The following is a 27,174-nucleotide window of genomic DNA, read 5'->3' as shown; positions in this document are numbered from 1 at the left end:
TTTTCTGGTAGGGACTTTATCTTCTTTCCATCTCTAGGCCAGTTAACACCTGTGCAGCCGTGGTCACATACATAAATAGTCTTTTCTGCTCCCTTGGGATTTTGGCACCTAAAATACCTAAAAGGAAGGCTTCAGGTTTTTTTAATAGCAAAGGTTATTTTAAACATTTTTTTCAACTCATTATATATCATTTCCCAAAATCCTTTTATTACCTTACATTTCCACCTTTGGCTCTTAAGTGCGGACCCACTCACAGTGACCCCTTCACAGGGAGCAAGGCCTAACCTTTGAAGGTGAACAAACTGGACAGGACAACATTCTGGGATTTAAAAATAGGCCACAACTTTATTGATTCCAGATTTTGGCTTAGGCATTGGGTGTATATCCCTCTCAGCTCCCCTGGTGCAGGGCCAACACATGACAAGGTCAAGCCTAGGGTTAAGGGTGCTGTTGGCATATATAGGCTGGGGGCAGACCACAGTGAAGCCTGCTCCACTTTGGTCTGCTCCCAAGCTCCACCCACCCAGCCTGGCTGGATTGGCCAGAATTCAAAATATCGGGAGGCGGGACAGCCTGCCAATCCAAGTGGCTGGCCTGGGAATTTCCCAACTGCTGGCCAACTAGCCCCAATGTCGCTCCTCAAGGGATGGAGTCTGCTGCAACAGGTTGTAACAGCTGCCCACCCCTGGACTGGGTAAGTAGCCATTATCTGTGACCTGTTTGAGTGGGTGGGACGTTTTAATCTAAAAGACAGACTTTTATATGTTTTTCTTTTATGCCTGCTTTAATGTATGTGTTTGTTTGTTTCTATATTGTAAGTCACTTTGAGTTACAATAAAAAGCGAACAATAAATATATTTACAAACGACAACCTTCCTCTCTTTATGTTCTTTATAGATCTCTCCAACTTGTACTTTACATTTGTCTTCTAAATTGGAAGCATATGTAGGGGAAAAATACACATTTCTCAGTGTAATTGTAAAAAATTTCCATGATGCTTGAATGTGTGTGTGTGTTTAAGGAGATTTCAGGGGAAAGGTGTAGCTGGTGAGCATCACAGTTCCATCAGCTGCATGCTTATTTCTTACAAATGCTAAGCTAAACCCTTCCTTTGTAATGTACTGCTACCTGGTGCCTTCGCTTATTAAAACAGGCTCCCCGCAGGCCTAATTTGCTGCCTTCATTTATGAAACTGGACTCCTGTTGACCTACTTGATTGACTTCATAACACTATCTTACTAACGTTTCTATTTAAAACTCTTAATACCTTGCGGTTACAACCAACATTATGCTGCGATTGCAAAGAGAATGCCAAGATATATGAAGGAGTTTACCTTGAAGCCATAACACTGCTTTTCTAAATTCCCTGGGTACTTTTTGGCTTACTAATTTAGGGCAGATATTACATAAAAGTTCCCAGCAGAGGGGTAGCTGGGGGGGGGGGGGCTCCTTTGTTAAGCTGGGGTTTTTTAATTTGTCTCTGATGATTTTTTAAGCATGCAACAAGAAAACATCTGCCAAAGATAGTTCTGTTTGATTGAAATATACAAACGCAGTATTAGTTTTATATCAGTTTAACTGTCATGCCTTCCTTCAAAGAATCTTGGGAATGGTAGTTGTGGTGAGAATTCTCTGTTAGAGGTTCCTAGAGTCACTTGCAGAAATAGCAGTGAATTGGGAAAACTTGGGAGACTATGATTATATGCAAAATCTGCTTCCTCAGCAGATGTGACAAGGAAGGAACACACACACACACACACACACACACACACACACACACACTGTGGCATCAAAATTTCCATTTCTCTTGTGTGGGAGCCCGTCAAGCTTGCAACTACATTATGATCAAATAGTAAGTTGGCTTTGATACTTACACACCCAAAGTCTCTCAGTAGTTAGTAGCATTTGAGAGCCAGTGTGGTGTAGTGGTTAGGAGCGGTAGTCTCGTAATCTGGGGAACCGGGTTTGAGTCTCCGCTCCTCCACATGCAGCTGCTGGGTGACCTTGGGCCAGTCACACATCTCTGAAGTCTCTCAGTCTCACTCACCTCATAGAGTGTTTGTTGTGGGGGAGGAAGGGAAAGGAGAATGTTAGCCACTTTGAGACTCCTTAAGGGAGTGATAAACAGTCGTGGATTCCATCAAAGAATCCTATGAACTGTAGTTTGTTAGGGGTGCAGAGAGTTGTAGGGAGACCCCTATTCCTTTCATAGAGCTGCAATTCCCAGAGTTCCTTGGGAAGAGGGACTGGTTGTTAAGCCACTCTGATAATCATAGCTCATAGGGGTCTCGTCACAACTCACAACTCTCTTTCTAATATTTTTTTTTAATAAAAATTATTTTTTTAAAACAACAACTCACAACCTTCTTAACAAAATGGAGTTCCCAGGATTCTTTGGGGCAAGCCGTGACTGTTTAAAGTGCATGGTGCTGCTTCAAATATATAATGCGGATAGCAACATTGCCTAACTTTCCCACAAACAATGGAATGCTCAATAAACTACTAATATTGCCTAACCTCCCCTTAAACTTTGTTCAAACAAATCAGGATACGTGCTCAATAAACAGGTCATCTGGAAGCAATCTTCTTCTAGTTGTCCCAGAAACCTACTACTTACGTTACATCAAGGGCTGTAATCAATGTTTCATCTTCCCCTTAATTAGCAAGTATGTTGTACGTATTGTTATATGTGTTCTTTTTGTTGCCTGTATTTTTAACTTGTTAACTTTGAAATGGTGTGTGTGTGTGTGTGTTTAAAATGAGCCACAGTTCCCAGGGTTGTGAGGGAATGACTCTTAAAGGAATTAAGCCTGTAATGTGAATGCTTGAAGAAAATCGTCATTTTAGCCGGAGCACCAAAACTTTCACATTAGTACTCATTACCATACAGAATGAAAAAGAGCATGCCAGTTTCAATATTTAAATATGAAATATAAATATTTAAAATGTAAACACTCTGCTCCTCCACACGTGGTCCTGCCTAATGGCAGATAGGTCGCCAAATTTGTTTTCAAGCTTCCTCAATATGGCTTGAGCAATTCAATTTTGGTTTTCCAGATGGGGTCAGAAATATTGATGGAATGGTACACGTGGCAAAAGAAAGCAGCCGAGTGAAACGCTTAGGTGGATATGTGTTTCGGCCAGCATTTGTCACCTTTAATTCAGGGTTAACTACTGCTTCAGTTGATACATTCCATGGGGGATGGGCTCTCGCTGTGTGGAAAATAGGCAGCTGACTTACAGCAAGTCAGAGCATAGAGATTTCTAGCTGTCGTGAACTGGCTGCATAGGAGTGGTGGGAGGCACCTAGCTGGGGAACCCCCAAGGGAATCCCCATGGGAAGAAGGCTAAGAGTCCGGGGAGTGGTAGTGAGATGACGATGAGTGGTCAGAGGGAGAAGAGGGAGCAGACTGGGAGGGGTAAGTGTCGGAAGCCGAAGAAGTAACAGGGTTTAGTGAGCAGGAGGAGTCTGTGGCAGAGAGCAGTCCAGAATCAGAGACAAAAGCAGAGGCTGGAGAGAAGGAGGACCAAGAGGTGGAGATGAGGCAGGCTGCTGAAGAAGCCAGGGAGGCCTCCCTCTCCTGCTACGACTAGCTCCCCCCTCCCAGAACCAGAAGAGGTATGAAGAGGGAGGAGCAAAGGCAGGCACGGCGATCAAGTCTCAGATTGCTTGGAAAGGACCCAGGGGAGGAAGAGATGTAGGGAACTGTGGGGACCTTCAGTCCCCACAGCTGCTGCACAGCGGCAAGTCATGCTGGGATGAGTTGCTGTGCATACTAGGCCTGGGCTCCCAAGTCGACCTTGTTTCCATGAATAAAGAGTCAACTTCACTGACGCCGTGTGATTTATTGCTGACCTGCTCCTGGCTTCTGCTCCTGGCACTCACCCAATATTGTCTACACTCACTGGCACTGTCTCTTCAGGATTTAAGCAGGGCATATTCCTAGCCCTACATGGAGATGCCACTGAGTTTTCAGTGGTCTGCCTCTGCAAGGACTGCTGCCTACAGATATTTTTTGGCTGTAGCATGGAGACAATCTCATGGGTGAGCACAATCTGTGTGACGAGCCAGTACACATGAAACTGTTGGTTGCATGGTTGCAAAGTGTAGGCACTTTTGAGTTGCCTCGCTGTATTTGCTACACCCAGTGGTGGCTGGTGCCCATTGGGGCTAGTGGGGTGGAAGGCAAGGAGGCCAACAGCAGGTGGCGCCAGAGCCAATGACAGAAGGAGCCAACTCGTTCTAAGTTTGTCCCCCTCCCTGGGAATTCTGCAAGGGCAACACTCAGTTTGAAAAGGAGAAAGCTGGCAAGTGGTGCCAACCCCTGGACTTGGCATAAGCAAGAAGGCAAGCAGGTGGGGGGCTGGATGAGGGCAGATGGAGGTTGGCAGAGTGGTGCTCCATTAGCACTAATGGATCAACCCCCCCCCCCGTTATAACATGCGAAGTGGCCCTATGCAAGAGAGTAGGAAGATATGGTGACTTCTGCCCTGCTTAATTTGTTCTTGAACATAGCACAAACAGGGCTTATAAATTCTTCATTGAAGACCCATGTATATTTCATCCGTGATCAAAACCGTTAGTGTTTCTCATACCCATTTTTGCATGTAAGTTCTTTACCCCTGTGTCCACGTCAACAAGGACCTCAGCAAGGCAGCAGCTTAATTGACGATGCTGCCAAATCCCCATAGAGAATATGCCTCTTTTGATTCCGGTCTTCCTTTTCCTTGTTAATGCAGAAAGATGATTAAAAATTGAATTTCCATAATGCTGCACTATAAACGGCTATTTATAAGCAGATAACTGGATTAGTTGCTATGGAAACAGAAAATATCGTGCCGAAATCGAATCAGCATAATCTAGAAAGGATCACTTCTGTTCAGGTGCGGCACCCTCTTACTCCTCTATTCATCTTCTTCTCTGCTCCCAGCCATGGCTGTAGAAATCCCATCACGGCCCCCACATCCCCTTATGCATTGGTGGTCGAAGTGGGGTGTGTGTGTGTGTGGGGGGGGGGGGGGGGGTAGAACGAGAAAACTATACTGTGGAACTAGGAGGAGGCCTGCAAATTTTGCTGTCTCTCTCTCTCTCTTTTTTAGAATTGAGCTTCAGAATTTGGTTTTTTGTTCCGGTCCATGAAACTGTGGGGACTAATTCATTTCAAGTGAACCATACCATAATCACCACTTTGCGATTCTGAATGCCGATGTGCCGTCAATAAAACTATCAAAAGAAGCTGAGCCATGTTGATATACAAAGATGGCAATGCTTGCCGTGTGCACATCAGGCTCCTGTGATGCTGGTATGTTTCTATGGCAACGGGCCTCTTGCCTCATCACTGTAGCAACAGGTGCCTGATCCCTTTGGCAGCCAGTCTGAAAATCTGCAACAGTATTGTAATTGTATCCTTTTTGCTGGCTCACAATTTTCTGCTCTCCAGCGCTGCTAATCAGGGCCAACAGAAAGAGCCCTTGCTATCCGGCTTGGCCACCATTCGGTATAAGAGGAACTCAATAAACATTTTCTTATCTCATTGCAAATTTTTATCAATGAATTGCTTAAAGTTGGTTCGAAAGTAATTTCATGTGGACCACCCAGAGCTTGCTGATTGCTGGAATACTGACAAAGAATGCTAGACTAGGTAGGTCTTAAAACAAATCCATTAGGGCACTTGAGCTTTTAAGCAAGAGTGATTACTTAAAATAATTTACCAGACATTAGTTTTGCCTGACCTGTTCAGAAATCCTGAGTATGTGCTTTGGCCTTATAACATGGGGATTTTAGTAAGGTGGTACCTCGGGTTACATACGCTTCAGGTTACATACGCTTCAGGTTACAGACTCCGCTAACCCAGAAATAATACCTCGGGTTAAGAACTTTGCTTCAGGATGAGGTATACCTGGGCCATATCTGATGACACACTGTACATTTAAAGCACTATTATACCACTTTAACTGTCATGGCTACACCAAGTCCTGGGAACCCCTAGTTTGCTAAGGGCGCTGAGAGCTGTTAGGGAGACCTCACAGAGCTGCAGTTCCCAGAGTTCTCTGGGAAGAGGAATTGATTGTTAAACCAGTCTGGAAATTATAGCTCTGTGAGGGGAATAGAGGCCTCCTAACAACGCGGGATGCGGTTGGCGCTGTGGGTTAAACCACAGAGCCTAGGACTTGCTGATCAGAAGGTCTGTGGTTCGAATTCCCACGACGGGGTGAGCTCCTATTGTTCGGTCCCAGCTCCTGCCCACCTAGCAGTTTGAAAGCACGTCAAAGTGCAAGTAGATAAATAGGTACCACTCCGGCGGGAAGGTAAACAGCGTTTCTGTGTGCTGCTCTGGTTCGCCAGAAGCAGCTTAGTCATGCTGGCCACATGACCCAGAAGCTGTACGCTGGCTCCCTCGGCCAATAAAGCGAGATGAGCGCCGCAACCCCAGTCGGTCACGACTGGACCTAATGGTCAAGGGTCCCTTTACCTTTACCTTTTAACAACTCTCAACACGCTTAACAGACTATAGTTCCCAGGACTCTTTGAGGGAAGCCAAGACGTGATATAACAGCTCTTTAACTGTGTAGCACGGATGCAACCTATAACAGCAATTCTATCCATGCCTGCTGTGAACTCAGTACTGCTGAATTTGGTGAGGCTTTCTCCCAGATAAACGAACAAACTAATGCTAAAACTTTGAGAATATCAAATTCTGTCATTATATCCTTTAATCTTCTGGGTTCTTCTGCAGTCAACATTGTTAAGGGCTCTTTGTTTTTTATTTAATACGAAATGTTCATTCTATGTTTTGGGAAGTCCTGTGAGAGGTCAGTCATTTTTTAATTTTACAGATGGTGCGGTCCACAGCTTGCCTGATCATGGATATACAATCTCATCTAACTGAATCAGTTGCACCCTTTGTATTCCAAGCTATAAAAAGATTTGCAAGCAATTCTTACAGAACTGTTGAAGAGGTACTGGTTTTAATTTTGTTCTCAACGTGTTTATGTTTTTACTAATTAAATACTGAGTTTTATTTTTAAAAATGGAGCTTCTTTCCCCCTTGTTGAATGAAATGAATACCTCACGGCAACCCAGCAGATGCAGTGAATTGAAATCCATTTTCCCAGGTCATGAGAGAGGTGACAGCTAGCAATAGGAACCTCCTTTTTAAAGCACAACAAAACTGCACAACACCTCCTGGGTACATCAGGGATGGTGTAAGGAAGATTCTCCCATGGAAAGCTGAGCCATAGCATAGCTACTTATTTATCCAGTGTGATTTAGGAGAAATATTATAAATGAGTACATTTAAACATTTCGGTGAGTACAGTGGGACCTCGGGTTACAGACACTTCAGGTTACAGACTCCGCTAACCCAGAAATAGTACCTCAGGTTAAGAACTTTGCTTCAGGATGAGAACAGAAATCATGTGGTGGCAGCAGGAGGCCCCATTAGCTAAAGTGGTACCTCAGGTTAAGAATGGACCTCCAGAATGAATTAAGTTCTTAATCCGAGGTACCACTGTATAGATCTCAATGACAGCAGTGCGACACTAGTAAGAGCTTTATAATATCACTTTCAAAGAACGTGAAGTCAAGGCAACCTGCTCATTTGCATAACTCCAGCCTAGGTTTGACGTTTTCATCCCCAAAAAGTTTTTGATTTGAGATTCTACTGAAATGAGGCTGCATTTTAATGTTGTATTTTAATCTTGTTTTTAAGTTGTATTTTAATCAATTGTTTTATACCTGGTGTTAGCCTGTCAACACAAGAATTTCCACTGCCACAACGGGGCTTTACCCCCTCCCCTCTGTGCCCCACACTTTTGCCAAATCTCTGTAGGGTTGTGGGAGCCCCTAGAAACAAATTCAGGGGGCAAACAGGGAGGGGGGAAGAGCCTTGTTTCTCAAGTGCAAATCCTTGCACTGATGGGATGTGTTACTCAGTGCTACTTTGGATACAACCCCTGGTATTTTCTGTGCCTATTTTAGATTTTGTGTTGCCAAGCACAACACGTAGCAAAAGAGCATTAGGAAAGGGTCCTTCTCAAGATACAAGATCCGACACATGGCATTCGAACCCAGGAATGCTTTAAATTGATGGCAATTATTCACAAATATCCAAGTACACAGAGGTGTTATGCTGAAGACCTTTAAGCACCACTCGTTATAGAGTCTGCAATTCTCCTGTTTATATTTGTTTTTGTACCCAGAAAAATGTTGACACTTAGGAAACTGCTCCTTAATATTAATATTTGATTGAAAGAATTTCAATTCTACATTGCATTTTTGTATCTATATTTTTCTTACACACATTTTTGTTCTCCCCCGCCTCACTTCCCCCTTCCCCCCTCTGTATCACTTTATTTCTTTATATTTTTGATGCCATGGCTTCATTTCTCCATATTGCTTTAAAAAAATTAATTCCCACATGCCGTTGTACCTGATTTAACTCAGGGAAATGATGAAGCAGACTGTGTCCCTTCAAAGCTTGTGCCATAATAAATTTGTGAGTCTTGAAAGACCTACAAGATCTTGGTTGCTTTTGCTGCAACACATGAACAGGGCTGTCCCCCCTGACCTTGTTCAGCATGTGAATCTTTGTTAATGCTTTGAAATGTTCTCAGCTCATGAATTGTGCATGAATGGCTCTGTATAGTTTTGTTGTTTAATCATTATAGCACAATCTGGCTTCTCACCATTGGGACCTTGGTCTACAGCTGGCCTTGAATCCTGAACAAATGGGAATAGCATACACTTTGTTGATTAATGCCTGCAAATACTTCTTTATGCAATTAATTTTCCTGTTCTGGGAGGGGGGGTGACTAAGGAATGAAGCTCAAAGCCTCCCTCCCAGATCTGCAGGCAGAGTTATCCAGTGCTGGCCAAGGGAAGACCTCCACTGTGGATCACCTCCTCCATCCAAAGACAACATGGTCCATAGCATTCTATAGTCCTTGAGATGCCCTCCCAGAGACCATAGAGTCACACCCTTAATCTTCAGAAATGCACATGCATATTCTATTACACAGAACCAACCAGAGGACAAATTGACAACTGTAACTCTTGTGGGACATAGACGAGATACCTCTGCTTCAATGAGGAATTTCATATTTATTTTAATGATATTAGCACAATAAACTCACACAGTAGCATTGATTCTGTAATTATTTAACAAAATACATTTATAGCAATTTACAAATAGTTTTTTTTGTTTTCATTTTAAAACAGTGCATAACATTTTATTAGAACACAATACTTTATATAGAATTCTCATTTAAAAACATATCTTGTATTTTACCCAATTTATTTGTTTTTCTTAGTAAAGCACAGCCTAACAAAGAAATTGGTGCCCGTTTTTAGCGAGTAAGAAAAAACTAGAAGATGCCACCTGTCAATTTATCTGATTTGTTTGAAATTAAGGTATCAGTGGAATGTAAACAAAGGTTAATTTTATAAAAGGCTCCATAAATGATATACATGCCGGAGTCAAGAGTTCCAATGTATATCTTATTGTTATTTTGTTCTTTAATGTAATTATGTTTCTGAGAAGCCAGTATTAAAAAGAGTAGCCTTTGGCACTTCCGAGTAAAAAAAGAGTATTTTCAATATTTTAAGTAAAGAATGCAATTACAATGATTCTGTAAGTGCTTTTAAAATTGTCTGCTATTAAGTAGGAAAAGTTTAGGTAGGAAAAATAGCACACTGCACTTGAAAGGATGCAGTGAATTTCAGAGACTTAAAAGCAACTTGTGATGCCTTTATCTATGGTAAACTAACTAAAACAAAGCAAACTACAAACCATTGCTCCCACTAAAGCTCACTCCACTCTACCTACTGTTGACAGAATAAGCTGCTTTCCTAGAAGGGCTATTTTTTTAGTCCTTGTATTATTGCAGTTGCTTAAATTGTCATTTCCCCTTCTTAGATTATCAAGTTATTAACAACTCTGCGTTCTCTCACTATATTTCTAGGTCAGCCTTGATTGCGTCCTACCTCTTCGTTTCAAGGTCTTCCCTACTTGGTGTATCTAAACTAAACTACAATCCCTCATCAAGCCAAGTGTTTGCAATATTTTTTGTAAAAAAAAGTGGGAGGGAAAGGTCAATACCAAGCAGATCTGCTTGGGTTGTTTTATAGTTTTTAAAAAAATGCTTATAAATACTGTGTATGGAAAACAGTCACCCCCAACCCAGCTAGGTAGATCTGTATGCAGATTTTCTAAAAACGTTGGGATCTTTGGGTGCAAGAAAGTGCTGGATATGAAAATCTGCTGGCCGGATGCCTGCATCCAGCGATCAGGGCGGCATGCTTAGTTCCTGAGCTGGATTGGGAATTTGCATGGATGGCAACTGACACAGGGTCTGTTGAAATGGGATGTGGAGATACAACTGGATATCCACCCCAGTTCTCAGCGTGGCGCACTCATTGGCGCAAAATGGTATGAAGATTAATGGTGCCTTTGAATCTAATCCAGATGAGAAATGCTAAACCCAACCTGCTCTCTGAAGTCACTGCACATAGGGCTTTTGTTTCTCCACAAGTCATTGCCTGCTAAATACTGTTGCATGGGACCGACATGGGGTTTTCGAGCCGTTATCTGAAGATAGCGCAGGAGAGCGCGTTTTGCAGGTATGAAACCTCAGTTCTGTCACTGTCCGGGCTAGTGTGAAAGGCTCTCGGGTCGGAAAACTGGGAATGACCTCTGTTTTAGGACCCCAGAGACTAGCTTTCGAGGGGGGCAAGGTGAGAATGAATAGCTCAGCTGTGAAACTGGGTGATCTTGGGCAAATTGATATCTCCGTCTAATTTACTGCACAGCTGTGGTGAGGGGAAAATGCCACTGGGCTCCTTGGCAAGGGAAACGACTGCAATCCTATACACAGATACCTGGGAATAAATCCCACTGAACCCAGTGAGGTTGGTACTTCCAAGAACACATGTATGTGATTGCATAATTAGATTAACTTTGTATCTTTATACCCACTGTATTTTTGTCTGCTATTTTATAGCACTGAGTGGGTTTTACTCAGAAAGGTGGCCTACAAATATTTTAAACAAAATAAAAAAGTAAGGAGGAGGAAAATCATTAGCATCCAAAGGTTGTATCCAGTGCTAGTTTTGCTTGGAATAGACTCACTGAAAATAATGGACACAACTAATTTAGGTCCATTATTTTCAATCAATCCACTCTGAGCAGGACTTAGTTGGGTACAACTCCAAGTATTTTGCGGTCATTGGATTCTGGATAGGCCTGCAGGTTTTCCAAATGGTAGATGCTCCTGTGATTTTCAACATTTCTAGCTGACTACTGCAAGAGGCATTCACAGAATTTAATCTTTGCGAATTTCTGATATGAATTGATCTTATCCATGTCTCCAGATTAATGTGGAGATTGGAATTTTGTTTCACTACAAATTTTGCACTTCTTGAATATTCTGATGCAGTTCTTGGCAAAACTGAAAGTATCAAAACACCGTATGTTTAAAAATGTGTTTTAAAATACACTTTAACATTTGTATCTTTTCTTTTAAAAAATCATATTTTGAGAGAAATAGGTTTTAAAAGTCACATTTAAATGTGAATTTTCATATCAGATTTTTATAAAATAGCAAACTTATGCAGAAACATGGAAGGGACGGAGTGAAAAAAATATATGTCTCAGATAAAAAATAGTGTGGTTTGTCTATCCCTAGATATCTCCATTAGCTACATTCTGTATGACTTCAGTTTACAACTGCCATCATCCCTGATCACCAGCCAAGCAGGCTGCGATTGTCATCCCAATTCCAAACCAGTCAATTTTCTCCTTAGAAAATAATCTCGGCATCATCTCATCTCCTCAGGATGAGTTCACAGCAAGGAAAGGCTTTTCAAATCCCTAACTGAAAAGTATGTTTAATGAGAATATCCACTGAATCTAATCTGTGGTACAATACAGCACTTGTGTATTAATTTGGCTGTTGCGGGCCATTCCAAATCTCAAAAAAAACGACAACCCAAATGAACATTCAAGGAGTAGCTTAATGGGCATTATGTGCCAAGCCAAACAAGTGATGGAACAACGTCTTGGAGTGAGCTCAAATACGTGTTTCATCAGCAGTTTCCCACAAACGACAGGGTTAGCCCATCCATTGGATTGGGACTTTTGTCTATGGTATTATGCCCAGAGAGATTACCAGATGTCTCGTTCCCTGACACTACCCTCATCAGGTTTGCCTTATGGGTCTTAAATAACTCAGAGGAAGGCTAAACTGCCACAGTGGTGCAGGGATACAGGATAAAATACTGTACCTGCTTAATGTCGCCTTACTTTGAGTTTTTATGATGGCAAAAACCCATCTGGGATAGGACCTCGCAACTTAAACACCCGGTAATTTCACTGCTGCTGTTTCAGGTCAACCCCATGACGGTTTTACTAGCTAAAAGGAGGTTAAGGTAAGCGCATTAGGATTGCTTGGCATTCTTAATTAAGTTCAGGTCATCTCCGAAGGCAGAGAATGTGGCTCAGGTTCTGGAGGAGGGTACAAACAGGCCCAAATCTTGTCTAGGAGGCCCCGATACCTATGGCCAATCCAGCTAATTGATTCGGATGCCTGAATTATAATTCCCACCCATCTTTACAACATAGTAGCAATTATCAGAGTGAAACACTAGATAGTCAATAATGAATAAAAATTAGGAAAGATAAGCAATGAGACAAATCGAGAAACTGTTAAAAATGAAGTGTTAATCAGTGCTCTAAGAGATCCCTGTTTGTTTGTTTTGAAAAAAATCCCATGCTATTTCAACTAGTCCCAGATTAGCTCACTGAGAAGTGACCTCTTTGTAGCACCTGAAACTAAACAAATTTTGAAAAGAAACAGAAAAATTAACCAGAAGAGAAAATGTTTCCATTTTCATGGAGTATCATTCACATTGTTTTTTTTTTGTTTTGTTCCAGTAAACATTTCAAAGAACTACACAAAACCTTTGCAATCTTTTAATGTGAAATACCCACTATAACAAAGCTGTCAATATTTTTCTACTCTAAATGAATGCAGCCAGCATCATATTTTCAGCAATATCACTTGGAAAGGAATTACACATCAAAACGTCATGTGTCTGTAGCAATGAACAGGTATGTAAGTTTACTAAAAAAGTAAAAGTAAAAGTAAAGTTAGAATCAGCACCGACTTGTATTAAATTTTGGTGCAAAACCCGCAAAGGTGAAGTACAACACTGATAGTACACCTTTTGCCCATTGTCCTTAGACATATATAAATCAAAAAGTTGGCACATTCAGGAAATAAGGTGTCTGTATTTAAGATTGCTGTTTTTGTTGACATTGTTCCCATTGGAAAAACATTTTGAGTCTGGGGGAAAGAAAAACCTGTTAGGAAACATCCCGTTCGATAGGTTCTCGCATTTGTGCTTCCCCCTCCCCCTCCACTGCAACATGAAACCCACAAATTCATGCACAATCACTACACATCAGCAACATCCAAAAATGGTCAGGCTGATGGTCGATATTTTGGCACATCAAGAATATTTCGGCATCAGCTCAAAAGTAGAGAGAGCACAAAGCTAGTACCAAACGGTGTCGATTGTCAGTGGCATGGCTGGGCGGAAGCACCAAGCCTCATTCTTTGTAAGCTCTTGTGGGGGATGTTCCCTTGTAGAAGATGTTCCTGGTATTCTCCGGGCTGCTTCCTCTTTCAGGAATCAAAATGATATTACCTTTCCTTCGAAGCGTAGAATCACGGCTGGAGGAAACAGACAGGGTCTCTGAGCCAATCTCGCTGCCTTCTACTGGCGTGACCCTGATCGTCGTCATCCCGTGATGGTGGTGCTCACTGTTGTCGATGTTGCTTCTTTTTCTGTCCCCGGATCCATAACTGTCTTTCAAAGATTCGCAGCTCTCCGAGTCTCTGTTGAGATCATTGAGCTCGTACGTCTGGCGAAGGCTTCCTTTCTCGGGAGCTTTCCATTTCCAGGAACCGCTTCCTTCGCCTTCCGACGGCATCTGAATGATGGGCCTGTTGTTTTCGGGGTGGGCTTCGACTCGCACGATGCTGCTCGGCTCGTGATCCGTCAAGGTTTTGTATCGGATGGAGCCCGTGCAGGTGACTGTGCTGCCATCGGAGCTTTTTGGGCTGCCCTGAAGGACGCCTTGCTGCTTTGACATGGCAATGACCTGCATGATCCTTGGCTGGCTGTTGCTTCTGCACCCGACAGTCTTCTCGGCGGCCTTCAGCCACTTAGCTCGGGCGGAGCTCGTTTTGGGAGACGTGTTCACATTCTCCTGCGTCTCTTCGGGGATGTGGACAAGCTGTGAAGAACCCGGCCGGGACTGAATAGAAACTCTTGGCCCACCAGAAAGGCCAACGCTATTGCAGCCTGGCATGCTGCCGGGCTGGATTTTCAGGTACTGACTGGGAGGCCCATGGTGATCGCCATTAACGCCAACCCTGGATGGCTCAGAGCTAGACCTCATTTCAATGGCTCGAGGTGGCGACTGCCCAGAATCCGTCTCGATCACCTGCAGGGACAACTTCCGGCTTTCATTCTTGTTCTTCCACTGGGACAGAAGCTGTTTGGAGCGGGCAGAATCCATAGATGCATGGATGGTTGCGTTCCGACGAGCCGACTCTTCCATCGCAGGCGTGTTGGCTCTCGGCAGTGTGTTGCTGAAAGTCACCATGTTCTCCTTCCCCATTGGACTTCGCGGCGTTATAATTTCTACGTCGGCATTTGCCCTTTTGAGGTTGGTCAGGGAGCCAGTGTCCCTGTGGTTCCTGTTTAACATACTCTCGGCGTGGTGAGGGGGGATGACGTCGTTGCCGCTTCCATTTTTCCCGGGTAAAATTCGACTGGGATCTTGGCTCAGGTCAGTCAAAGACCTTAACGGTTCTCTGTGTGGGTTCTGGTTGAACATATTGTCTTCGCTCGGCAGGAAGTTCCCCACAGCATACAGGCCCTGGTGTTGGGAGAAGAAAACAAAACACAGGATCCCATTATGAAAAATAAATATTTGGACGTTATTGACATTCAGTGACTGAGTTAGAATGAGAATCCACTTTATGAAGTCTTGGTTCTAATATGTCTTGAGAGACCAACACAGACAGGCCAGCAAATTGCAGGACATTTCTGGAAATGTCGCCTTGACATATTTTAATATCTTGAGCATGCCCAGTGGGATTATGTTCCCCGCCTTGCTCCAAGCAACAGGCTTCACCAATTGTTTTGAAACATCCCACAATTTAAATTTCAAAAGTTGCGTGCCAGATGGGCTACTTCTGGGCAAGAAACATCGGCTTTTCAAAGCCCTTGCTGGGTGCTTGGGTTAAGCCAAACAGTCCTCTGGATCTCGACCACTGTGGGAAGCATCCACTGATGTTTCAACAGAGCTTACCTCCAAATCAAAAACCATTTTGAGTGCATCATTTACTAAACAATGTGGCTTAAAATGAGAAAGAATGGCAATAAAAGCAATAACCTACTAGAAATGCTATCATTTACCATTTAAGTTTGTGATAAGGTGATGATTTCTCATCATAATTCACCAGTAAATGAGTTAGGACAAAAATCAATCCGAGGCAAGTTATCAATGTTGCTGAACATAAATTTCAAAGAATTCTCAAAAGATTATTTTTCTTAATGTAAATACTGCTATTTCATATTCATTTTCAGCTTTGGGATAACACCTGTCCCTCACACTCAATTTTACAGTCACACCAGCCTGATTTACAGATCGTGGCCTCCACCTGATTAGTTTTCTGCTCAAAGGTTATGCCCTTTCTGTTGCTTAATAGCCATGTAATGCAATATCTTGGCGAGAGACAAATTCATCAGTTTCAAATCAATTTGTGCAGAACCTCAGCAGGAGCTTGAGCTTCACTCTATTTACACATTCAGTGGTCCATTAAAAAGAAAATGCATTGCACTCTCTAATGAATGAATGAATGAATGAATGAATGAATGAATGAATAAATTTATTACGGTCATAGACCAGAAGAAAAGAAAAAAACATAAAAGGCAACAGTAGTTTACGAGGGAATGATGGTGTCAATTAAAAGTTGTAAAATTATACATAAAAACAATACACATATGCACACACACCCACACACACACACATATATACTCATATATGCACTACAGTATATGTATAGACTTAAAAAAGGGGGGGGCTTGTCCAGGGGTCAGATCTTTTACTTTTTTACAACTAATGCCCTCCGCTTGATCGCGGCCGCAGAAAACTTGGCCACTTTCTGTGTTACTTCTGGGTTTTTATCTCCTAGTAGGATTTTCAGCCGCTGAGATTCAGATCGACCTGGAAATTTCTGAACGATAGGGGAGATAAACAGTGACCTGATATCCCCGTAAAGGTCGCAGTGTAACAACACATGTGAAGCCGTTTCCACCTCCTTCAGACCACATGGGCAAACTCGTTCAGCATAGGGTGTGCCCTCGTATCTGCCCTTTAATAAGGCAGATGGCAGTACATCAAATCTGGTAAGGGTAAACGCCCGCCTATATTTTGCGATTTGTAGATCCAGCAAATATGGGGTTAGATTAAACCCTTTTCCATAATCTTGGATAGCTGGGTATTTATCTATCTTGCTCATATGGTCCTGAAGCTCTACATCTCCTATTCGCTGGCTCACCATCATTTTAGCCTTTTCAAAACCTGAGGCTATAAGTTCTTGTGGGGAAAGCCCCAGGCCCTTCAATTTTTCATAAAGCGACAATCTCCATTTAGACTGGAACGGGTCTAGTAGAGTCAATGGAGCCACTCCCACTGGGAAAAATATGAGTTTTAGCCAGAAGTGAATCTTCAGGATCCATATCCTGGCATTAATAGGGAGTTGACCTACCTCCAGCCTAATGGCAGTGTTGGAGACACAGGTAGGTAACCCTAGTAGGGAGCGGTAAAATTTAGTTTGTACAGATTCCAGGGACTTGAGTTTTTGAGAATTAAATATCTGGGTGCCATACATCAATTGTGGAAGTATTTTTGCAACAAAGACCTGGGAGGCAGCAGGAACATATTGACCTCCTTTTCTGTAAAAGAATCTTATGATAGCTCTGAAAGATCTTTGCGCATTTACAATGGAATTCTTAATCTGATGGCACCAAGATCCCTTCTCATCGAAAATTATTCCAAGATATCTAAAAGATGTTACTTGCTCAATAGGTTGGTTATTAATTTTCCATTTATGTCGGAGTTTTCTCTTGGAGAACACCATAATTTTTGATTTAGTGTAATTTATTATTAGGTGTTCAGCTTCGCAATACTCTGTAAGAGCTCGTAAAAGTTTTCTTAGACCCACACAAGAGAAGGAAATAAGTGCCGCATCATCTGCGTACAAAAGGACTGGGATTGGTGTATTATTTAAGTTTGGGGAATGAGTACTTGCTTCCTCCATCTTTCCGACTAAGGAGTTTATATAGTAGTTAAATAGAATAGGGGCAAGAACACAGCCTTGCTTGACACCATGGAAACTTTGGATTTCCTTTGATAGGTTCCCATAACGGTCGCATCTAACACGGATCCGAGTATTTTCATGTAGTCTACGGATAAGAAGCAAAAGACGTCTATCGATGTTTGTGGCATTTAATTTCTCCCAAAGTCTGTGCCGGGGTATCAAATCGAAAGCTGATTTGAAATCTATAAAGGCTACATAGAGAGAGCCTCCTTTCTTTGAGGTGTATTTCTCCACTAGATGTTGCAATACCAGTCCTTGGTCTAGAGTTGATCTATGTGCCCTGAAACCAGCCTGGGCTTCCTTTAGGATGTGCTCCTGTTCCAGCCAGTCCGCAAACTTTTCACGTAAGTGAGTTGCATAAAGTTTGCTAATGATGCTTAAGAGACTGATTGGTCTGTAATTGGCTGGATCAAGTTTACAGCCTTTCTTGAATATGGGAACGATGATTGCCAATCCCCAGTCCTCTGGTATTATTGCTGTTTGATCTATGCTGGTGAAAAGGGTGGCAAGGACTGGGGCCCACCAGTCAATATTGGCTTTGAGAAGCTCAGGAGAGATATTATCTGCTCCCGGGGCTTTTCTGTGTTTGAGTGCCTGAATAAGCCTCCTAATCTCCGCAACCGACACCGGGGGCCACTCATCACCTGCCGCACACTGTATTAGTGGCTGTGTCAAAGGCAGAGCTGAATATGAAGATTGGAAAAATGCCTCCCAAGTCCCTGCAGGTATAGTATACTCCACTTCTGAGGAAGTAGATCGCACTCCATTTGCTACCAGTCTCCAGAAGGTGGCCGAATCTCTCTCTCTGGATGCATCTATTAGGCATTTCCATTCTCTTTTCTGTGCCAGGAGTTTTTTGTTTTTGATCAGCTGGCTACAGCTGGCCTTATCCATTTTAATGGTTTCAGTGTTCAGGCAATGCGTGCTGGGTGGTGATTTTAGGCTGACTTTCCCCAACTTGGTGCCTTCATACCGCCTCTCCTGGTATGCCCCGCGGAGGACCTTAAGGTCCACAAATAACAACACTTTGGAGGTCCCGAGCCTCAAGGAGGTTAGATTGGTTTCAACTTAGTTTCAACTAAGAAGAAGAAGAGGAGGAGGAGGAGGAGGAGGAGGAGGAGGAGGAGGAGGAGTTTGGATTTGATATCCCACTTTATCACTACCCTAAGGAGTCTCAAAGCAGCTATCTCCTTTTCCCTTCCTCCCCCACAACAAACACTCTGTGAGGTGAGTGGGGCTGAGAGACTTCAGAGAAGTGTGACTAGTCCAAGGTCACCCAGCAGCTGCATGTAGAGGAGCGGAGACGCGAACCCGGTTCACTAGATTATGAGTCCACCGCCTTTAACCACTACACCACACTAGCAAGGGTGACATAACTGGGCTTCTAAGGCTTAGAGCACAATGCCCCACAGCTGCAAAAAAGAAGGGAGCCATGGACTCAAAAAGGTTGAAAACCTCCGTTCTACAGTATCGTGCAGAACAGAATCTACTACAAATAAAAGTGAAACAAAATATATCTTATTTGTAGGGCATTTAGCTACCAAAACGCAGGCATCTCTGCGCACTTCCAGTCTACTTACCAAATACAGGGCAATTCCACCTCCAATTAAAAAGCCACAGTAAACATCAACTGGGTGGTTTTTGTACTGGGTGATGCGAGTCAGTCCACATATAATCCCACAGATGATAAATGCAAATACTAGGAGCGGTTTCAGAAGTTTAGAGGAGTCAGTTAACGTGGAATTGAAGTACATCTTTAAAACAAAACAAAACATTTAAAAAAGCAATTTAGTTAAATCTCCCAGGTGGGGTGGTTTGCTTTCTTGTTTCCTTAATGAGCTAGTAATGTGCCTCTCCTTAAGCCTGAAAGGTCCATAGCTTCTCATCCTGAGCTTTCACTTTGAACTCCATGGGCTTCAGAACATGGAAAGTTTGTAGAAATTAACACAAACGTCTCAACTCTTTTCAGTTTCATTCATTCGATGCGGGGATTGGAGGCATCTGATCTGCATTAATGTGAATTGGTGCAGTGGCGTAGCATGGGGGGTGCAGGGGGGGCTGGCCGCACCGGGCGCAACATCTGGGGTTAGGGCAAATCCACGGGTTAGGGGGCGCAAATCCACGGGTTAGGGGGTGCAAATTACTTGCCTTGCCCCGGGTGCTGACAACCCATGCTACGCCACTGAATTGGTGGCATTTTAAGAAGTACTTGACTTATTCTGAAATAAAAAACCAATTTCATAAAATTTTACCCGCTAATTTCAGCCCTGATTTCCGATTTTTCTATTTCAGGCCTCCCTAAATAAATAAATGGGGGAGCAGAGAAAAAGTTTTTTCCCCTCCTTCTTTTGTGGGGGGACACTTGGCATCTGCAGTCTCAACCTTCCTGCTTTAAACAAGACATGAAATGACATTCTGACTTTACCCTTTTGTCCACGTTATTGCAAAGAGGCTTAATTACTCACCGAAACGTACACAGCTGCAAATGCTGCCAGGGTGGCGTGTTGTGAAGGGAATGACTTTCTGCAAAGGAAGGACACCCAAATTAAATTTCTCACTTAAAAATACATTCCGCAAGGGCTGATTTAAAAATAACCAAAGCACTGGGTGGTCCAGTATTGTAATCATATTTAACTTACAAACTGTAATATCATCACACTATAGGGCTTAAAAAAAAAAGAAAAAAAGTTCAGTGTACTGAAGAGAATGTGGAATTTAGGCACCATTAACAGAGTAAACTTCTGGTCTCAAATAATGTGGGTTTTGATTTATGTATTGCAATGGACAGATTCTACAATTACACAGAAGAATCTGTAATGCACAACAATCTAGGAAAAAAAGGTTGAGTAATTATCGCCATTGGGTTGCATCCAAATAAATTCTGCTCAGAATAGACTTCTTGAATTAATGGACTTAATTCAGGTAGGCATCTGGGTTGGTCTGACGCAGTCGAAATATATATAAAAAAAATTAAAATGTCCAGCAGCACCTTAAGAGACCAACTAAATTTGTTCCGGGTATAAGCTTTCGTGTGCATGCATCTGAAGTATCTGAAGAAGTGTGCATGCACACGAAAGCTCATACCCAGAACAAACTTATTAGGTCCCTATATCTATCTATCTATCTATCTATCTATCTATCTATCTATCTATCGATATAGATATATAATGGATTTAAGTTAGGCATCCCCATTACTTCAAATGGACATACTCAATGACTAAGGTTGGGTGAAATCCATTAATTTCAACAGTGGAGAGATCCCTCTCCCCACTTAAGGCCAGGCTCATACATACATGTGTATCACTTGATTTCTCTATCCTTCATTGCTCCGTATGGGATGATTTGCAGCTAAATTGAGAAGCATGATGTGAATGAAAATGAATGTCTTGTCTGTCGGAGCTGTAATGGCCCTTTCACACATGCAAGGCATCACTTGATCGTTATCATGTGATCAGAACTGCATAATTAAATGATGTTGATGCCTATCATTTGAACATAGATATAGGTGGATCTGCCGATTTCAGCTTCTTTTGCTTTTTCAGTTTTCCAGTCTTAAGTTCAATTCTCCACATTTGCACATCTATTTGCATATGTGTGTGTGTGTGTGTGTATGCAATTTTCCCCAATAGTTCCATTTTGCAAAACATTTTTTCATCAAAGAGCACATTTTTGTATATTTTCACAAATGCAAACATTTTTATGTGCATTTTGCACTAAATGTTCAGAAGCACAGAACTGTTTTGGGTGATAAAACAACTGCAAAGTGAGGCAGGAAAATTTTAGGGAGCAAGTGGCTGGGAATGATGCTTAATGTCACTTTTTTGTTTTGAACTTTTGTCTCTTGAAGCCACGTTTTAACACCTGCTTCCTCTTAAAAGAATGTCCCCCCCCAAAAAAAGGAAGGAAGGAAGTAAGGGAAAAAAAGGCAATTGTTATAAAGATCCCCCGCCATGGGCAGGTTTTAAGAACTTCTGCCAAAAAAATGTACAACAACTCTGTAAAGAAAAATGGTACTACTATGATTGGCAGAAAAGCGGCAGAGTGGAAAAGCGGCAGAATTTGTACTGACTTTTTGCACTTGGGGAATATAAATAGATGGCAACACATGGTATGTGATGTGTCCAGGGGAGGCACTATAGGTGAAATATACTCAGAGTCGAGAGTGGATTTCATGCTCTTTATTCAGCTCATAGTGGTGAGGAGGAATGGAAGTTCCCTCGGAATGTCTGCTTTATATACATTATTTACACAATGGGCCCCACGTGATTGGCTAATTCTGGGATTCTCCTGTAGGCCAATCCGCTGTTGGAGGAGCGCTGCTGTCATCAATTTCAGGCAAGGTCGTGCCAAAATGGATACAATCTTTCCCAAAATCGGCGCTGGAAGTGGCAGGGCAGGAAGGATGTGTTTAGGGATGCCAATGTGTGGGCTTCCGCTGCCTGAGGCAGCAGCCTCACCCTGCCTAATGCCTGGGCCAGCTTTGTATGCCAAAGTGATGGGAAGTCACTGTTAAACACATGAGGAAGTAAGGCAAGGCAATGGCCTATCTAGTCCAGCACCCTGTTCTCACAGTGGCCAATCAGAAACCCACAAGTAGCACATGGACGCAAGAACACTCTTCCGTGCACCGGTTTCCTGCATTATTGAGGAGGCTCTGGGGAGCTAAGAGGTTTTTGATGAATTTCAGAATAAAAAGTCTAGCCACATATTTGATGCTAGCCTTTCTGTGTTCGTCTTCTCTGAATAATTCATGCAATCCCTGCCCCAAATTTCAGTCCTCTCCTACGTATGTGTGTTGCAATTCACTCTACGTGGGGCTGCCCTTGAGACTGACCCAGAAACTCCAGTGAGTGCAGAATGCCGCGGCGAGACTCCTTACGGGGTCCTCGCCACAGGATCATATTCACCCGGTGCTATACCAGCTGCACTGGCTCCCGGTGGAGTACAGGATCAGGTTTAAGGTGCTGGTTTTAACCTTTAAAGCCCTATACGGCCTAGGACCCTTGTACCTATGGGACCGCCTCTCCTGGTATGTCCCACGGAGGACCTTACGGTCTTCAAACAAAAACATCTTGGAGGTCCCGGGCCACAGGGAGGTTAGGCTGGCCTCAACCAGAGCCAGGGCTTCTTTGGCCATGGCCCTGATCTGGTGGAACGCTCTGTCACAGAAGACTAGGGCCCTGCAGGACCTGACATCTTTTCGCAGGGCCTGCAAAGTCACAGCTGTTCCACCAGGCCTTTGGCCAAGGCACAGTCTGACCCCCTCTCTCCTTCTGTAATCTTCATAGAACTCTAGCCCAATGGTTGCCATTAATTTGATTCTGAACTGATTTTAGAATGTATTTCAATTAATTGACTGTGATTTTATGTAAACTGTGCTATTTTTACTGTTATTAGCCGCTCTGAGCCTGGCTTTGGCTGGGGAGGGCAGGATATAAATAAATTATTATTATTATTATTATTATTAGTCATTATGTTTTTATGTAGCCATCGTCCCCCTTGAAGTTTCTAATAAACAATGCAGAGAGGTGCCCACATCTCCTTTGCAAATCCCAGATGCACGACTCTCTCAAATAACTACAATGTGTGCAACCACTGGCAGCTCTGGGATCGTGAAGGAAATAACGAAGTAGCCATATCTCGTTTCTTGGTCAATGTGATGCTAGCTTTGGTTGGAGGAGCAGATCTTGCTCCTCCCCCCTGCCATCTTGCCATTTGTGCCATATGGCTTCATGAGAGTCAATGAAAACAAAGTCTGCTCTTATCTGCAGAGCTCTGCCCCTTCATCTTGCTCCTCCCCCCTTGAATGCTGCTTCTTGGCTATATTAATGCATAATGGAGTTGGGTATGATATATCTAAATCATGAGAATGAAATGCATGTATGCATGACCAAGTCTTAGGAAAGCTTGCAGATATTGTCAGCAGATTTTGGTTCACAGTTATGGATGAAAATAGACGGCAGCACATTTTTGACTTGGATGTACTAAGTGGCCTTAAACTGAGCCAGACCATTAATCCATCTAGCTCAGGATTGTTTACCTACACTGGCTCTCCAGAGTTTCAGGCATGGATCTCTTTCAGCCCTCCCTGGAGATGCCGGGGTTGAATTTGGGACCTTCTGTATGCAAGACATATGTTCTACCACTGAGCTACCCCCCCAAACCAAGACATAATAAACAATGAAAGACCATATTTTCCCCCTCCCCCATCTTTCTGTGTCTAACCTTCCATCGTTGATGATGATGGGATCGGTTCCTGAGCAAATATCCTCCACGATGTAAGAATTTTCTGAGCAGGATACGTTGAGTGATGTATAGTTAGGCTTGCATACAGTCAGGAAATATGGCGTTTGATACCCAGTTGACAGCTGTATGATGTCAGTGATGAGAGCTGTGGCACAAAGGCCAAAGACATGGACACCTAGAAGTGAAGCAGGAGAAGTCTTAACATCTTTGGCCAAATAGATACAGCGCTTCATCCTAGGTCAAGGGATGGCAAACTGGTGGCCTGTGGCCCAAATCTGTCTCCACCGACCAATTTCATTTGGTTATCGTATTTTAATCAATATGTGTTTTCACAGAGAGCAACGTGTCATGGCTTAAAGCTAAACCTCTCTTTAGATTTAGTATATAACAGCTCAGCTATATCTTCACATGCACACTCCACAACTGTAAAGTTCTCATAGTTAAATGATGCTTCATCATTAAGGCTTGCTTCCCAGTTGGAGTTTGCTTGTGTAATAAAACATGCTTCTAGCCTTGGGATCATAATCTGGATAATAGAGTGCTTTGCCTCCCTTGGAATCAATAGAACAATGCCCAATTAACAGTGAAAAATGGATAAGGTCATTGGTGCAGTTAGGTAATTCTGTAATCAGGATTTAATGGTTTTAAGGGAGCCTCCCTTCATTAGAGTGGCCTGGTTCACACCATGGTTTGTTTAAGGCATGGTTTGTTTAACAAACCATGGGCTAGCCTCAAGTTGTGCCATAGATGATCCAACAAGCTATGGCTTGTTTCTCAGAAGTCTGGTTTGTTTTCCTGTGGCTCTTGTATAACGCCTTTGTAGTCAGGTGAGTGTCATACAAACCACGAGCATGGAAAGGTGCTGGATTCACATGTAACACCAAGCCATAATGAAAACAAGATAATATCACCAAGACAACTATCTGTAAATAAACAATAAACATCCATAAAAATGGCAAAAGTAGTTTCCTTCCCAAATAGGTTTTATCTTAAACAACAGCAGACACAGTAAAGAAAGAGTTCACTTGTAATATACCAGTGGTTCGGTGCTCATTTCTTCTCTTTCCAAAATAGATGTTATTTTGAACAATTGTGAACGCAGTAATGAAGAGTCCACTTCTGATATAACAGTGGTTCAGTGCTTGGACATGACTCAGACGTTTTGTTGCTAAAGAGCTTAGTCATCAAGCTTTGTAGTAAATAATACACAAGAGAAGACAGTATATAAATGACTTAAAGCAGAGATATATCTGTCCCTATCTGCATGTTTCCACTGGGAGGAGCACAGAAAAAAGGGGACGGTTTCTTTCAGTTTGTTAAACCTAAAGGAGGCTGATGACTGAACTCTTTAGCGACAAAACGTCTGATTACCGGAATGACGTCCGAGCGCTCAACCACTGGTATATCACAAGTGGACTCTTTATTTACAGCATTTGCAATTGTTTAATATAAAACCTATTTAGGAAATAAACTACTTTTGCCATTTTTATGGACATTTATTGTTTGTTTACAGATAGTTGCCTTGGTGGTATTATCTTCTGTCGATTGCAGTAGTCATTGTATCACCACCCTGGTCATTGTTTTATTATAATGAAAACAAAGCAAGGTTCTTAAGTCAACAAAAAGTATGGCTTCAGACTGTGGTTTGTTGGTAGTAAGCAAACCACAGTGCAGCTGCTGAGTGGGGTTCACATATACAAGCTAAGCCCCAGTTCAGTAAACCATGGTTTAGTGCAGTATGCAAACCAGGCTGGCATGTGTAATATTTCACTTACTTCAAAATGTGATAAACAAGACCTGCTGTGTTTGGGGGCTCTTCTCCTCAGTCTGGACTTCTCCCCAAAGTTCTGGCCTTGTAGCACAACTAATTCTAAGCATGTAATTTAGACACAAGCCGCAATGGTTTTAACAGGGCCTGCTTCCACCAAGTATTATTTTTACTTTCCATTTGTTGTTTTTGAATGCATTATATTTTTATTGGTAATAAAAGTCATATACCCAGGAGAGCATGACTGATGTTGTATCATAATTAGTTGGTTTTTTAATTTAAAAAAATAAAGTATATTTACATCTCTTCAACCATCTTACAGTAGGATAGATGGTGCTCCCCCCCCACCTTTCTCCACAACAACTCTGTGAGGAGGGTAAGGTTGAGAGATGATGTTTGTCATCAAATGAACTTCTTGGCTGAGTGGGGATTTGAACCTGGAGCTCTACATGTCTAGTTCTATACTCTTGTTGTTACACCACTTAAGCAGCAATGGGATGAGCTGTGCTGAGAAAAGTGGGTGGGAACTTTGTAAATGGACTGTGCAATGGTTCAATATTATAATGAAAAGGAACACATTATGCACTGTGGAAAATGGATACTGAGCACTTTGTGGTGTGAAGCTAAGAAGTTGCTCAATGTGTGTGGGTCCCCCCAATGATTTTAGCTCTAGACTTTCATTCTTTATTTCAAACAGAGCCATGCCAAATTAATATCACTGGCAGCTGTGTATTTATTTCTCATTTTCTCTTGTAAAAGGGGTTCTATAATAAGTCTTCTTTTTTTTACAATCAAAATGTTTACTTTTCCTTATGATGTGTTGTATTTACTGCCCATCAAGCAACCTCCTGATTTATTTATTTTTAGGCTAACATTTCCAGATGTCAGGGCCAATTCAGATATCCTTCCTAGACTGTACTATTTTATACTGCAGAAATATTTGCATTTTTGAACATAAGCAAAGGCAGGGATTCCTACCTGTCCAGATTGGATGATACTGATGAGATTATATAACCTCAGAAATAATATCTTACTTTCCTCTTCCCTTCTCATCCCTTTCTCCCTTTTGTGTCATGCCTATTAGATTGTGAGCATGTTTGTGGTCTCTTTTCATCTCTGTATTTCACTTATGAAAATGTCTGACCCAGCCCTCATGGTACATTCTTGTAGATCTGAAATCTGACATGTCCTTCAATTATTTTTTTTAAAGAGACTAAAAGCAGCAAGATTCTTATGAATCAAAAACCAGAAATTCCTCAACAAAGGCATGAGCCAAAACCCACCAACAAATCGGACGGCTCTCCTAAGGAAAGAGTTGAAGTTGCAGCCTCCCGCATTGATATTGGCCTCGGCTCCTATGCCATTCCGACGTTTTGAAAGGCAGCAGTAGAGAATTCCTTCGCCCACCATGATCTGTTATGACAAAGGAAGGGTTCAAGGCAACGCTAGCAATTATGTAACCAGAGCATGATTTGTTTAGAAGGACTCACATATAGTCATAAGAGACCAAACTTCATTTGTGCCTGTTAACATTGTTCCAAGAACATGGCAAGGTTAGATGTAATGCATTTTCACTGTCTTGAAAACTCATTGTTTTGCAAGGGAGATATTTTGATCTGTTGGGATGGGGACAGTGGTTGATCTTGGATATGTTCCATCTCTCTAACAATGGCATGCTTTAGGGCTTCTTGGATTGATTATAT

General features: G+C 42.4%; 1 protein-coding gene across 1 annotated transcript in view; it reads right to left on the bottom strand.

Moving 5' to 3' along the window:
- Positions 1-12,956: 12,956 nt before the first annotated feature.
- PLPPR4 (phospholipid phosphatase related 4) overlaps positions 12,957-27,174 on the bottom strand; it is a 37,567-nt gene continuing 23,349 nt past the window's right edge. Inside the window, exons 3-7 of the mRNA XM_077928467.1 lie at positions 26,755-26,884; positions 23,683-23,878; positions 19,923-19,980; positions 19,038-19,211; positions 12,957-14,948 (exon numbers count right to left, since the gene is read on the bottom strand). Of these exons, the coding sequence (XP_077784593.1) occupies positions 13,611-14,948; positions 19,038-19,211; positions 19,923-19,980; positions 23,683-23,878; positions 26,755-26,884 (1,896 nt within the window). The 3' untranslated portion in view covers positions 12,957-13,610. The remainder of the gene's footprint in view (positions 14,949-19,037; positions 19,212-19,922; positions 19,981-23,682; positions 23,879-26,754; positions 26,885-27,174) is intronic.

The sequence above is a fragment of the Podarcis muralis genome, chromosome 5 (genome assembly GCF_964188315.1).
Source record: "Podarcis muralis chromosome 5, rPodMur119.hap1.1, whole genome shotgun sequence".
Classification (NCBI taxonomy): domain Eukaryota; kingdom Metazoa; phylum Chordata; class Lepidosauria; order Squamata; family Lacertidae; genus Podarcis; species Podarcis muralis.
This window is presented reverse-complemented; position numbering and strand designations above follow the sequence as displayed.